Source organism: Arachis hypogaea, chromosome 6, assembly GCF_003086295.3.
Source record: "Arachis hypogaea cultivar Tifrunner chromosome 6, arahy.Tifrunner.gnm2.J5K5, whole genome shotgun sequence".
Lineage (NCBI taxonomy): Eukaryota > Viridiplantae > Streptophyta > Magnoliopsida > Fabales > Fabaceae > Arachis > Arachis hypogaea.
The window spans coordinates 114,418,507-114,434,592 of NC_092041.1; the positions used below are offsets into that span (position 1 = coordinate 114,418,507).

General features: G+C 30.1%; 1 protein-coding gene across 1 annotated transcript; it reads left to right on the top strand.

The window, feature by feature from the left end:
* Positions 1-292: 292 nt before the first annotated feature.
* LOC112755935 (K(+) efflux antiporter 6) lies at positions 293-9,436 on the top strand. The gene is made up of 20 exons (XM_025804278.3): positions 293-760; positions 1,386-1,429; positions 1,695-1,753; positions 1,894-1,972; positions 2,074-2,135; positions 2,225-2,300; positions 2,414-2,488; positions 3,621-3,692; positions 3,801-3,884; positions 4,679-4,747; positions 4,866-4,943; positions 5,042-5,130; positions 5,988-6,084; positions 6,290-6,343; positions 7,182-7,277; positions 7,574-7,762; positions 7,853-7,930; positions 8,133-8,177; positions 8,597-8,686; positions 8,791-9,436. The coding sequence occupies exons 1-20, from the start codon at positions 502-504 to the stop codon at positions 8,875-8,877; spliced, it is 1,782 nt and encodes a 593-aa protein (XP_025660063.1). The 5' UTR covers positions 293-501; the 3' UTR covers positions 8,878-9,436.
* The last annotated feature ends 6,650 nt before the right edge of the window (positions 9,437-16,086 follow it).

The following is a 16,086-nucleotide window of genomic DNA, read 5'->3' on the forward strand; positions in this document are numbered from 1 at the left end:
AGGTGCAGTTGACTTTACGTGAAGTTGATACTTGAAAGCTGTTACGGCTCTCAGGTATCAACTTCACGTGAAGTCGACTTCACCTGAATTTTTACCATAAAATATTTGTTATCTTACCTAATTTTAAAAAAGGTTAGCTAATTAATATTTTTTTTAGATTTAAGTTAATATTAATTAATTTTCAATTGTTTTAGTATTGACTTCTTAGAAATGTTTTTCTATAATTATACATATTACATCAGTCTCAATAATCATAATTATTACTAGTATAATAAAAAAAAAAAATATTACTAGCAATTTGACAATTAATGAATGACCACAGCTTGACCTTTTACCTTGCAAGTTGCAAGCACTCACTGTCTTCCTTGGTCCTCGTTCTGCTCATTCTCAACTTCTCAACTCTTTCTCTTTCTCTTTCTCCGCCACCGGCAACCACCGTCAACCACCGCTTCCGCCGTCGCAGGCACTGCTACGTTGCTCCCCTGCGCCCTCGGCGTAGCAATGTTCCCTGCAAGATCACCTTCATTTTCTCGCCTGAGTCACCACCATTTAACGCTCTTGATTCTCTCAGTTTCGCTCGTACTTCTACTTCAACCTCCGTCGTCACTCGCCATTCGACTCGATGAGTCGGATCGGATCGAACTGGTTGCCAACTCGACCGAGTCCAATGTTACGCTCTCGAAACCCAGGGAAGGAAGCTTCGCGGAAATGATCGATCGAGCTCTCGAGCACGAGTTCACCGAGAACGACCAGAACGAAGGTTCTAGATTAAATTACAGCTTTTCCTTCTCCTGAATTTTTAGTTCTTTCTAGATTGTGAAGAGGTTCGAAATCTCGTTGGATTTTCCGTTTGTAGAACCTCACAGGGTTAGGTTGTGAGCTAGAATGTTTTAGAATCTTAGTGCCTCGATTTTCAGTCTTTTTCCCGATTTGGAAAGGATTTGCACTGACTTGGTGAATTTTAGTTCTCATTAGGCTATAAAATCATCAGGTCTGCAAAATCTCGTTGGATTTTTCTTCGGATTTTGTGTTTCTCACAGCTCCGGAGCTATTTGGAGTTTCTATAATTGCATTTTTTTTAACACAATCAATTTGTTGATTTCAATGTTCATTGACCCTGGTTCCTGATCTATAAGAAGAAAATGGCAGATTCGTGCGAATTTCATGTTATTGGAACGACCGTCATTTCGCATCCTATGATTTAAAATCATTTTCATTTTCATTCTTGCTGATTTGGGCGTGTTGTATGTATGTGCATTTTTTGAAATGCACTCAAGTTTTGTATGCCTTTTTGCGCCAGTGTTTTTGGATAAGAAAAGAAAAATTCGGAACCTATTTTTGGCGTCTGCCTTTTCATTCTTCTTTGCCTCTTAATATGCTTGTAGTGCCTGATGCGGGGAGCTTCAACAACAGTGTGGCAGAGCAACAGGTTGGTCTTGCAAACAACTCTTTTATTTTTTTATTTTTTCTACTCATGATATCCTAGTTTGATGTAATCAGAAAATATAAACTTAGATTTAATAGCATGATTAAGGTACTCCTTTTATTTTAGTGAAAATATGAAACTTTTCACTCGGCTGTGCTTAGTGGTGATTCACGTTTTAGTTTTTTACCCCTTGTCATATATTTCCATGGTTTCTATATGTTACACAATTGACAATTCTCTGGCCTTTATTAATATATGTCTGGATCAGGCTGTACTCGAAACTGTGGCCAGGGTCAAGCCAAAGAAGAACGAGACAAAGGATGAAAAGTACTTCTTTCTACCTTTACATCAGTATTTCATATGTGAAGTGTATCTTCCAGTTACTTAAACTGGGTGTCTGATATGGTGCATTTACCGTAAAAGTTTGTTTCGATATATTATGTAAGTGTGCTTTTTCAAAATTATAGGTCATTTCAACTCCATCATGTATTTAATTTGGATAATGATAATAGAGCTGAAGATACCCCAATGTTGATAGACCGAAAGGTGAGGACAATGTGTTGTTAGGTTATTCCCTTTTTTTTTTTTTTTCCTGATATTCTGTTTAGTTTTGCAACTTCTAACTATATATAATATGCATCTTTCAGGATAATGTTTTCATAATATCTAACTTTAAATCCAAGTATCCAGTGCTCCAGCTAGATTTGCGGTAAACTTCTTTTGCTGATTATGTTTTCAGCATATAAGATGGATTATAGTGCTGTTGCTGATGAGAAATTCTTTCATCTTATCTTTTAGATTGATTTCAGACCTAGTGGTCGCTATAGTTTCGGCAACTTGTGGTGGCGTTGCATTTGCTTTTGCGGGACAACCGGTCTGAATATTTTTTTTCTAAGCTTATTCGTAATAAATGGAATCTTTAGGAAGTTATATATATATTTCCCTGTAAAATCACTTCAAGCATTGACTTAAAATATATTTTGACAGGTTATTACTGGATATCTTCTGGCTGGCTCCATAGTTGGACCTGGTGGCTTTAACTTCATTAGTGAAATGGTGCAGGTATTCTTGCAACAGTAATCCTTTTGCAGTTTGTATGTTTTTTAAACTCTTTTATGGTGTATATATTTTCCAGTTTAGTTGGATTTCAATTTGTAATTTTGTTAAAATCTGAGAAAAGAGTCAATGCTTTTGGCTCCCAAACTTAATTGAGGAAAAAATGGTGTGTGAAACTTTTTGATGTGTATTCTGGTAGATAGTGCATTATCGTTTAATTTTGGTAACTTCACTTATGAAAATCGTTAGACTTAATACTGCATAACACATTCTTGCAAAAAATATTTTCGGTGTGGTTTGGCATGATTAGAAGGGGGAGACTATTTGATTTGCAGATTAGATCTTTTGTTTGGAATGAGTTGATATGGTAATTTTTATCATTTTCCCTGCCTTTGGTTTACAAGTCCTATCAAATTTGGTAAGATTTGGTGGAATTCATCTGTTTTGAATTTCAATTTATAGGTTGACCATATTACCCTTTCTTAATAGCTTATTTAGTAAAATGGAATCAGAGGAAATCCATTTTGATAAGTTCAAAAATTAAGACTTGACTTAATCCAATTTTATAGTGAGTTATCACAAAAATAAATTTCTAACCCAAATCATTTATCATTTTTAAGCATTCAAAATACAATGTTGGATATTTTCATTTTTCCTTTTGAAACTACTTTTTCCAACTTGTATCTGCTGGTAAGTTATATCAGAACAGTTACACAAACAAGGCATCATTTACGGAGAAGTTTAATAAACCATCTTTTTCTAAACAACAAATAAATGAAAGAATTTGATTGAGATGAAGAGAATCGGAACATAAAATGAAAGGAAGAATGACTGTAGTGTAGCCCCTTTTGGCCTACAGACATAAATCATTGTGCAAGCAAACATTTTATTCTTAAGTTCAAGGTTCCTCATTCCTCCCTTGACTTTCATCATAAAAGATCCTAAGGACTTTCCATTAATTTGACAGACTATTTTGTTCTCTTCACCGTTTTAAACAAAGTAAGAAGTGTCGATGCCACTTAAAACAACAAAATACATACAGTAGTTAAGTTATATTGCCACATGAGCTTATACTGATGTTTAGTGCCTCTTGCTGAACTCAAGCTTATTTATACAAGCTATTTACTCAAATACGTAGGTGGAAACAGTGGCTCAATTTGGTGTAATATTTCTTCTGTTTGCATTGGGCCTGGAGTTCTCGGCAGCTAAGGTATTTATTTATTTATTATTTTAAGTGTGCTCTTTTCTTTCTTTTTTCTTTGTTTTTGCCATGTGTTATTAGCTTTACTTACCCTAATCTATACCTGTATGATTGCAGCTTCGTGTTGTTCGAGCTGTTGCTGTTCTAGGAGGGCTACTTCAAATTTTTCTGTTTATGTGCATGTGTGGGCTTACTGTGTCGGTATGTTTCTACAATTGCAGTTCGCCCAATTTCTGAGTTATTTTGTGTTTGTCATTGTTATCAATTTATAGCTTCATGTACTAAAAAAAAAAAAAAAAATCAGACAACTGAATAATGGAAACTGTTTGCTATCTCATCTATTTATTGCATGATCCAATCCTTTTACACCTTAAGTACAAATAAATACTGATCTCTAAAACTGAACTCGAAGTTTCAAACTTTAATTATTTTAATTTAATTTTTTTATTGAATGAAGGGTTTCTGCTTTGCATAAATTCCACATGAGATCCCCAGATCCCAAGGATGATTAGTTTACTAGTTTAAAACTGCTGGGCAGATATGATGACGGGGCAAGAGATCACCAAGTATTAGTTTCTAAGTTCTAATTCATGTCACCTTTCTTTCTGGGAAATGTTTATTTTTCCTCCTTATTTGCCAAGATCCAAGATGATTGGTTACCTGGTTCTAGTATGGATTTGTTTTGTTCGACTTTGATTACAAGGGAGTAGATGGAAACAAAATAGAATTAAAATAAATTTCCTGTTAATTCTTAAAAATGCAGATCCTACACGGCAGTAGTATGAACTTTGTAGTTTAATAAAAAAGGAAGCCGTATTATCACTTTGTCACTTTCTTAATAGGTATTGTATTGTACATAATCTGATTTTTGGTGCTGTTGCTGTTACAGATGTTTCTGGGAAGACAATATTTTATATTTCAATGTGTTTTTTGTTAGTAAACTTTGCCATATGACATTCTCAATGTTGAAGTTCTGATAGGACTTTATTTTGCAGTTATGTGGTGGTAAAGCCTCAGAAGGAGTTTTTGTTGGTGCTTTCCTTTCTATGTCTTCAACAGCAGTGGTATAACATCATATCCGATCTAATGTCCTATGTTTAAAAGTTCAGATGCAGACTCACTTACTTCATGCCTTGTAAGGCTGTAACCAATCCTGTTTCCTTTTCCTGTGTTTTTTACCAGGTCTTGAAGTTTTTGATGGACAAGAACACTACTAATGCCCTTCATGGACAAGTCACTATTGGGACCCTTATTTTGCAGGTACATAATTAGTTATTGCTTGATCAGTTATCATGTCCTATATTGTTCTTTATTTACTATTTTTTTGCTAAGTCATGTAATATTAATTTTCCTTGAAGGATTGTGCTGTTGGATTGCTTTTTGCATTACTTCCTGTTCTGGGTGGCACGTCTGGTGTTTTCCAAGGAGTGTTATCCATGACAAAGCTGTAAGTATATAACCGTAAAAGTCTTAGACTTGTACCTCTATTTTCAACACATGATCTTTTCTTCATCTAATTAGCTTTTTCCTTCTCATTTCACTTAACCCATATAGTAATTTAGTGAAATTCATGCATGTTTTAGTCTTCTGACAAGGTATGATTGTAAGATGACTTTTTCGTAAATTCATGTTTTAATCTTCTCAATTATGCATAATCATATTCAAACAGTAGACTTCTGAATAATATGTGATAGAAACAGGTCCCTTTTAAGTTAGTTTAGCAGGACTAGCTGCTGCCTATAAATACCAGGGATTAGTTAGTTTTTAGTCAGTTAGAAAATTCTGTTCAGTTTGTTAGTTCAGGAAAATTCTCTCGAGTTGGCTAGACCCAACAGTATACGTCAATTAGGGATTGTGATTTACAATCCCTAATTCATCAATAAAATCCCCTATTTCCTGCTAGATCTCGGTTCCTATCAGTATGCCAATTTGATGCTATAAAAAGTTCTAGAAAAAGTAATTTATAATTGCTGCAAAAGTCAAATAGCAAATTAGTACTTAATTATTCATATAAAGTGAGAACGAGTGTATTGAAGTTGTTAATTTAGTGGTAGAGGACAGAGACTCTTCCACATTATAATTGGCTGACCACTTACCTTGATAAGCATTTTCAGTGGACCTTGCTGTGCCGTTTAGTGAATTTGTGAGCGCCCCCCCCCCCCCCCCTTTCTTCTCTCCCAACCACAAACCACAACAAAAAAAAAAGAAGTGTTTTGGTTCCGACTGTGTTCTATACGGAATTTGACTCAGCATGTTCCCTGGAGTTTCTATATGACTTAACATGATACTTCTCTCCCAATCCAGGTTGGTGACTTTGATTGCATTTCTCTCCGTTCTGTCAATATTGTCTCGTACCTGCCTCCCATGGTTGCTTAAACTGATGATAAGCTTGTCATCCCAGGTCTGTATTCTTATCCCACTTTTCTTGTAATATCTCACCTGTGGACTGTGGAAGTAGTTACTTGTTCTCCTTCGTAGTAAAAATGGCACTGGTGGTTCAATTGAATGGAAATTTTGCAAGTTCGGTTCTTTGTTTGGCTATTGCCATTGTTCAGTTGTACATTTTTGTCTTTCTGAGCTGTTGAGTAATAATCCTGTTTATGCAGACAAATGAGCTCTATCAGCTGGCGTCTGTTGCCTTCTGCTTGCTTGTAGCCTGGGTTGGTTCTCTCTCTAAATTTTCACTCCCTGAACTACTGTATTTGTATTTGAAATTGTTTCTTTGTAATCTGATTTATAAGGAGTAAAATCATACTAGTTTCTTCTAAAACCATATTTTTACCAATTGAGATAATGAGCCCACATCAACTTGCAAAACCCTTACTGTTCGATACATTTAAAAATGTCTGTACTCAGAACCTTCTTAACTGTATGCTTATTTACAACTATTAATCACCAAAGGCTTAGTAGTCATTGCTGACAATGATGTATGCTGGTTTCTATGAACCAAACAAATTAAAGGGTTCTCCCAATGTAAGGAATCATGTTAGGTAACTCATGAAGTGATCATTAGAATGCCAGAATTGAGAAACTATTATCTTATGAGAAGGCTTCTTACTTCATGTGAGGAAAAAGTTAATGGATTGTATTAGTTGCTTCCCAAGAAACTGGAGATGTGTGGTATCAAAGTCACACTGGATTCTTGTGTCTGTGCAGAAACTTCTTTAATCTCTACTCATCTGTGTGTGGAGTGAGTGTGAGCATGAAATTTTGTTTATTTGTTTTTTTTTTTTCTTTATTCACTTAAATATCTTTAATTGTTTTCAAATAATATGTCCTAGTTGTTATTTCCCAAGTAGTACTAGCAATAGAAATATTGGTGGTAGTATTAGTAGTAATAATAATATGATATAATAATACAAACATAAACACAGCCTATTGCCAGAATTGACTCCATAAAGAATGCCCTTTGCCATTATGCATTAGTAGTAATAATGATAATCTTACTGTTACATATGAAGCTTGACCTTTTGTATCTCTTTGCCTTCATGTTTCCAGAGTAGTGATAAGCTGGGGCTAAGTCTAGAGTTAGGCTCCTTTGCGGCTGGAGTGATGATTGCAACCACTGATCTGGCTCAACATACACTAGAGCAAGTAAGCCACAATGCCAAATAGCAGTTGATTGTTACATGCTTGATGTAGCTTTGTGTAATGTATTGCTTTTTAATAAGATCCATGCACATTTCATTGGTTATTTTGTTTTATGTTCTTCACAAGACTGGGATATTTGTAGAAATTCCTTCTGGAAAGCCATTGTTTACAATCTGGTTCTCATTTTTCTGTCATTTACAAATTTGTTGATTATTTCATGAACCTAGTTTCTTAACTGGAATGCTTGGTGGTAAAAAGTATTTTATAGCAGGAATTTGACATGTTCACTTTCTCTGCAGATTGAACCTATTCGCAATCTTTTTGCTGCTCTTTTCCTAGCCAGCATTGGAATGTTGATTCATGTTCATTTTCTCTGGAACCATGTTGACATTCTGGTAGCATCTGTAATTTTGGTGATTGTCATAAAAACAATCATAATTGCTTCTGTTGTCAAAGGATTTGGTTACAATAACAAGACTTCAGTACTTGTAAGCTTTATTTCGTAATTTGATGGTCTCAACGCTTTCTTTCTTTTTCTTCTCAATGGCCGAAGAACCTAAAGTCATGCATATGTATAGGTTGGAATGTCATTGGCACAGATAGGAGAATTTGCTTTTGTTCTTCTCAGCCGTGCTTCTAATCTTCATCTAGTTGAGGTTTGTGCTAAAATGGTTGTGACTATACTGATGAATCCAGTCTTTGATAGTTTAACGGTTTCTAATCAAAAACCATCCCTGATGTTCTTATTATACAGTGATTTTGCTTTATCCATTGAACCCAGAAAGGCAGAAATGGTGATATAGATTGATACTTAATTATTGCCAGCCAATAGGGATTCTGATATTTTATTAATTTCAGGGTAAACTATATTTGCTGCTTCTTGGGACCACAGCTCTTAGTCTGGTACGAAACATTTTTATATATTTGAATTAACAGCTACAGGGATCCGTAACTGATCCATAATTGGGGGTTATAGTCTTGCAGATTTTGAAATGCTTGAACATGGCAATATACACATATAGCTGATAAACTTGGTGCAAAGAAATGGATAGGACAATAAAAACTTCTCTGTCTTTCAAAGAGATTGTTCTTTCATTAAAAAGAAAGTTTGAATTGAATGTCAATGTTAGACAAGCTTTGATGTGGGAAAAAATTATCTATTCTGCAATATTGAAGTTTACCAAGATCAAGTATTTAAGTCTGAAAAGCTTGAAGTATATCATAAGCTGCCATCAGTTTCAATGCTTTGAATTCAGTGATACTGCTATTAATTTATTATGAATGCATAATCCCATCAATAATTTCTCAGCTAATTTCTGCAGGTAACAACTCCTTTACTTTTCAAGCTAATTCCTGCAGTAGTGCATCTCGGTGTGCTATTGAGGTGGTTCTCTCCTGACAGTTCACTGGAGGTAATCATTCTGGGAACTGATGGATTTTCTTTAGGTGAAAGTCAGTGATCTAATCTTTTTGGTTCTTTTTTCTAATAATTGCCTTATTTGTTGTCTGAATGTAGATCGGATATAGTAAGGTAGACATCCTCCGCTCAGAAAGTGGGAAGCAGCGAATAATTTTGATGGACCAAGAATCTCATGATTCTTGATAAGTGCTTTTTTTTTTTTTGCAAGACGTTAAGTTTTGCTGGGTTCTCCAAGGTGGTGTTGATAAGAATTTCACCTAACTGCAGTTTTTCAGAATCATCCAAACCTAATCCACAATCAATTCTTGCATACCAAACTAACCAAATACTAACCATCATCCAAACCCTCACAAGTGGAATGAACAGGGGAGAGGACCAAAAATCAACTAACAAGACGTACAGATGAAGCCGTTTGGAAATATATTCGTTACATTGCTCCACTTACATTCATTTTTTTCCCACCCTTTTTTTTTTTGGCTCATAAATGTATGATATGGTTCAATGAGTAACCATTCCCCTCCTTCCTTTAATTGTAGTTTGAATGTATTCAATATTTCTGTTCTAGCATCTGTGGCTGGGCTTTGTATATCTAACTATCTAAGGCAGTTCCCGTTTTGTTTTGTTTTTCAATGGTATTTTTGAGATGTGTTTTGTGTAATTGTGTTGTATAAATTAAAATGATATCTCGCTTATAGGAGCATTCTTATTGCCATGTCAAATACTCCATGACGTATTACGTTAACTTGCTAGTCTCCACACCTTTATTTACATCAGCAAATCAACGTTTGGTATTTTTGTCTCATCTTTCCCTTTGTTGATTAACTAGCGTGCCTTAATTCAATAAGCAATATTTCCCTCATTTTGTTCATTACTTATTTTAATTATTTGCGTTTGTGTTATTATAAATGAGTAATAAACATTTTGTGTTGTTGGACAAGGGAGATAAGAAATATTCATCATAAACAATTTAGTAAAATTGCCGGAACAGTTTAAAACCCAGACAATTGTGTAATGGAAAAAAAATATGTTGATTTATAATTGGTAGATAGCTGGTTAGAAAACACGAGAAAAAAATTATTTAGCCTGTGTAAAAGATGCTGTGCTCAGATTCCAGAACTTCATCGGAATTCGGGAATCAATGACCACTTACTTCTTCGGTGTCTGTTGTAGAAAGAAGAAATTCTGTTTCTCGGTTTACAAGACCAGGCAGGCAGCATCTTACAATCACTTTTTCTGTTAGTTATTTGGAGGAATATAGATCCATATTGAGCTTGTTTAGGAGTCATTGTTTTATTGGAGAAAAAAAATTGAAGTAAAAATATGAGGGGATAAACACAAGGGTAATATGAGGGGAATAAAGAACAGAAAAAAAAAACTTACCAAAAAAAAAGAACAGAAAAAAAAAAGAATAAAGATTATTTATGAGTTATATTATCATAGAAATAAAAGTATGAATCATAGGTAATTATAGCATATAGAAAATAAATATAAAGATCTGTAGAGTTAAGTTTCTTTTTTTTTTTTTTTTTGGTAAATGTAGAGTTAAGTTTCAAATGCACTAAAATAGCCTCTAAGATCTTAATTGTCACTAATTATGTCCCACAAAAGTGCACCAATCACTTGATAAAAAAAAATAACTAAATTTAATACGGTGCACTTTTGCCGATCTTAAAAATTTAGTGTACCTCGACTAATGAACCACTTCAAGGTTTAATCCCATAAAAGTAAGTTTTAAAATATAAAGATAAATAATTGAATAGAATAATAAAATTTAATCATATTATGTATTCATTAAAATTTAGTGACTAACTTTTAGTATGCATTTAATATTTTTTTTATATTTTTAAAGACCAAAAATAAAACTTTAAAACTTTTAAGAATTAAATTGATTTTTTTTAAAAATTAGTTATTATGTATCCTAAAGATATATATTAAAATTGTTACTAATAAATTTTTTTAATTTTTTGTTTTAATAAATGTACAACAAATATATTAAAAATTCAATTTTATATTTTACCTATAAAAATTTTTTAATTAATAATTTTATTGTATGTTTTTAAGACAAGTTTATTTATTTTTTAATTATTTAAATGTTAATTCATAATTATTAGTGTAGCTTTCTCAAAGCTTCTATAATGGAGATAATAATTGACACTTATGATAATGAGAATAAAATAAATAAAGCGAGTGTTGTAGATCAGAGAGGCACTAATATCATAGCTGCTGAATGTGAGTGACATACTGCAAGCATGAATGAAGGAGAAGACTAGAACATGTGGATTGTGGAAGGCATCAATGACAAAACTTGCTCCAAAAATATGATTGGAAGCAGCAAAGGTTGGTTTTTATAAATTCAAGGACGGTCTCTCTCTCCTCATTCATTTGCTTTACTTAGCAATGCAGGAAATTCCTCCAATACCAAATTGGGAACATTCACCCTTTTGTGTTCCATTGGCTGCCTTCTTTTCAAACTTTGATTTGGACAAATAGACAAGGACAAAACAAGTCCAAGGACCCTTTTTTAAAATAATTATAAAAATAATAATCTAGAAAGAATCACACACACCTATATAACTAAAATGTTTTTATGAATTTAAATCATATAGATATAGAAGTCAGAAATTATTTTTAATATGAAAAGACAGATGGTGTTTTAGTTGAATATTGATATTTGAAGTGTATTACAGTATTATGAAAATCATTCAATACGTTCCCCACGTGTTGGCCAATATGTTGCCACGTGTCCAACACTCCCCCACGTGTTGGCCAGGATGCTGCCACGTGTCCAGCACGCCTCCACGTGTTGCAACACGCCCCCCACGTGTTGACTTCTCCCTTACAAAATCCACTCATCTGTAATTACACCAAATAATTCTATTTAAAAAAAAACACCAATATTTTTTTCATAAAAAAAAAAAATCAGCCTATAGAAGTAACGTTTATGATTTTATTTTCAAAAAATAAAATAATTTGTTTTCAGATTTTCATTTAAGCCTAAATATATTGTATTTGTTTTTACGTTTCATGTTCATAAAATATTTTTCTCAACATTACTTGTAAGAGGTTATGTCAATGCTTAAAAATAGTTCTCTTATGATAAGTTATTTAAAAATGTTATTTATAAACTAAAATTAATTATTATATATTTATATACAAAAATAAATATGTAACTTCATTCATTTTTAATATATATTTTATATTAATAATTAATTTTAATATTCACCTAACATTATTATAAATTATTTAATATAATCTTATTTTATTTATGTGTCCTCATCTATCACTGATTAACTTGGATATGATCATGTCATGTATGATTATTTTAAGATGAGTAGATAAGTGCCGCTTTTCTTGGATTTATGGGAACTATGCATAGCTCAACATATTAATTAATTAATTAGCCCTCCCTCTTATATATAATATACAAATCAACAATATATTATCTTCAGTGAATGCTCCCAAAACAGTAAAACATATAATAAAAAGAAAATATTTATGCTTATCTTAAATTCACCTAGCTTTTGGCCTCTTCAATGCCTCAAGTGTCAAATTGATTTGAAACCACAGCAAAGATATAGGGATACTGAACCTTTTTATGTGTGTACAAAAAATGACAATAATGATGGGAAAACCCAACATATACATTATTGATCGATAGATAGATAGATTCTCTATCTTGCTTTGAAGCAATTTAATTATTAAAACTTACACTTTTCTGCTGCCCAAATTTCCGCACACATGCAAAAGCTGTTTGTGCCTCTTCTCTCTACCAATGCTATCAAACTTTCTACATAAGAAAGAAAATATAGTGCTTTCACTCTCTCTCTGAAAACATCATGCTACACTTGAGAACAATGATAAGCAACACTATGACTCATCTCTCATGGAGCCAATGCAATATAATTATGGGATAAAGCTTTTAGAAATGAAATTATCAGTGGTGGGTCCAAAAGGTCCATTAGGGTTTGTGTGGTAATTGGCCAAGTATAAATAATATAGAGTTCTTCTTAAAAAGGGTAAAATATATTTTTTATTCTTGAAGTTTGATAAAAGTTTTAAAAATGTCTTTAAGTTTTATTTTATTTTAATTTTGTCTCAAAAGTTTTTAATTTGCATTAAATATATCCCTAACGGCTAATTTTTCAAAAAATTTAAGACCAATTCAACAACAATATCATAAGAATAACCCTAAACACAAGAAAATCAAGCATAATTTTCATGCATTATTGTTAGATTGATCTTAAATTTTTTAAAAATTTAGCCATCGAGGATATATTTGATGCAAATCGAAAATTTTTGGGACAAAATTGAAACAAAATAAAACTTAGGAATATTTTTAAAACTTTTGTCAAATTTTAAAGATAAAAAATATACTTTACCCAATTTAAAAATTATTTTCTAATGATCTCTTTTCTATCAATAAGAGATAAGAGAAGTGATTAAATCCTTTTAATATATAGTTCTTTCTACTTTTCAACCAATTGTTTGCTCCTAAAATTGAAATTGAGCTTGCCTTCATTACCTTTAACACTATAATGTACCTCTGTTAGTGCTTCATCAATAATAATATTTATTCTTTTTTTTTTTGTTATATTAGGTGAAACTCAAATTCAAGACTTCTAAGTAGAATGAGAGAATACATATCATGTAAGTTACAGTTTATTGGCTAATAATAATATTTATCTAATAGATAAAAAAATAGGATGCAAATTATTAGAAATCAAAATAAAAACCAAAATATTCTAATGTATGTACCTTTGCTGTATATTTTTCCTCCGAACCTTAATATTTGTTATTAGAAACCAAATTTTTTTAAAAGAAAAAATAAAGAATGATACATCTAATATTGTTAGTCATATTTATTGAGTAAATTATTATTTTATTCATAAATGCTCAGATTGATAATTTTTTTACAAATAAACAAAATTAAATTTATATTTATAAAAGATGATCAAATTATTATTTATACTATCAATAAAAATTTAAAATAAAAACAAATTTGTTTATACATAAATTTAATATTTAGATACTCTTTCATGTAGAAATCACATAGACAACATATAGTTTCACTTATTTGCAGAGTTATCTTTTGGAGGGTAAAAATAACAAATAAAAATAGAAAACAGACAATAAAATGGTGGGTGCATGTGGGTCCAAGTTAAGGAGGCAAGTGAGGGAGGGAATCGTGCATACTGCAAAGTGAGCCATAGAGCACCATACATAGACCATACGCCATAGCCACTTAGTTTGATAAAAAAAATTTATGAGATGTTTATATTTTTAAAAAGTATAAAATTTTTATTTTATGTTTGATAAATTAAAAAAATTATATATTTATACTTATAAATTTTATAAAAATAAAAATATTTTTAAAAGTATTTAAGATAAAAAATTTTAAATATAATTTATGTTTATCAAAATTAAAAAAATTAATATAATTCTATATATTAATTAATATTTAAATTTAAATTTTATATTAATATTTATTATAATATTTTTAAAATTTTTAAAATTATTTTGTTAAATATATTTATTGTTATTTGTATTTATTAAAATTTATTTTTAATTTAATCTATTAAATATAAATATTATAACCTTTAAAAAATTATTTTTTAAAAATTAATTTTTATAAACTACTCTTAAAAATTAAAAATTTTCAAGAGTTTGTTAGACTTGTCACATTATTTGCGCAAATCTACATCCAGTCTCTTTTCTACGATTGCGACTACTCTTCTCTTTTTACTATTTCTTACCTTATCACTTATTTTTTTATCCAATCCTACCCTTATGTCTCCTTCAATATTACCAGAGTTTTTTTTTTTTTTTGTTTATGCTGCTAACTCAAACTGAAACTACAAAAAAACAACCATATAGTCAGATAGGTATATATTAAAATGAGCTATTAAAATTAATGATAATATAAATATATATTAAAAATAATTAAATTATATATATATTTATATATAAATATATAATAATTAATGTAGTGCAAATTAAATTTGCCACTTCATCGCCCACGTTAATCATGTCAGAAAATTTTTAAGTGACAAAAAAAGTTAGTGGCTGAAGGTTTTTGTCAGACTTTAACAAAATATGTTTCGGTGGGATATTTTTAAATTTTAATATATTTTAAAAATTAATTTTATGTATTATAAAAAAGTATTATATGAATATATTTAAATTTATAATTAAAAATTTATTTAAATAGATTAATTTAATTGAATGATTGTATACAATTTTTTATATTATTGATATATTAAAATTAAATTCACTTTAAATATTATAATTAAATTCTCTTCATTTTTCAAAATGTTTTTTGTTGGATGAAATAATTATATTAGTTGTATTTTTTTAACTGTTTTCGTTGAAAAGGATGGTTAGATTACTTTTATTTATAAACTATTATATCTACTTGTATTCTGCGTAAGATAATATATAAAAATATATAAAGTTTTTTATTTTTTAAATAAAATTAAATTTTAAAAATTAATTAAATTTATAATTTATATTATTTTTAATATTAAAAATAATTAAATTTTAAAATATAACAATTATTCATTAATAATAATATATAATTTATAATTAAATTAAAATATCTACATTAGAATTTTATCTTTTTAAAATTTGTTTTTTTACATAACATTAGTGATTGAATGTGTAGATTTTTTTTAAAAGAATAAGAAAATTTAAAAGTTGTGCTCATGTATCTGTTGAAATTTACTAATATCTTTTATTTTTTTGAGTTGAAGTAATTATATTTGCACTTAAAAATGGTTTTATATTTTTTTTAGTTTAAATATCTACTAAATTTCTAAAAATAAGATGAATATATAATATTTTGTATTAATTCTTGTGAAATGATAAAAAATTAAAGATTTATGTCTAAAGTCTTGATTTGTCTATACTTAAAATAATAATTATTGATACAGATTCTTTCCATAAAAAAAATCTTTTATTACAAGATAATCATATTAATTATTTAAAAATCAAAGTTGATTTTGTCCATCTAATACAATTACTTTTTTTTAAAAGACAAATCTTTGTTATGTGTCAAAAAAAAAGATATCACTCAAATAAAATAAGACTAAAATAAAATTTTAAGGAGACTAAACTGAAATTTACATATAAAAAATTAAAATTAAGGGGGTCATTGCCCCCTTTGCTACAATGTAGCTCCGCCCCTATAACAGTACCTACTAACCAAAGATTCTTTTTTCAAATTATGAGTTTTATTCTCACTAACAACATTCTTTGAGAGTAATCTAGTTAGATTTTGAATATAAAATCCTTAATTATATTTAGTAGTAATTTAAACCTTAAGTATACCATATTCTTCTATTTTTTTTTCCAAAGATAATAGGTTATATTTTATTAATTATTAAAAAATGAAAT

Excerpts from the sequence above, each read along its gene's own strand:
- LOC112755935 (XM_025804278.3), top strand. The coding sequence starts at position 502 with ATGTTCCCTGCAAGATCACCTTCATTTTCTCGCCTGAGTCACCACCAT. Across the intron at positions 761-1,385 it reads CGAGAACGACCAGAACGAAG|TGCCTGATGCGGGGAGCTTC; the intron begins GTTCTAGATTAA and ends ATATGCTTGTAG. Across the intron at positions 3,693-3,800 it reads TGGAGTTCTCGGCAGCTAAG|CTTCGTGTTGTTCGAGCTGT; the intron begins GTATTTATTTAT and ends GTATGATTGCAG.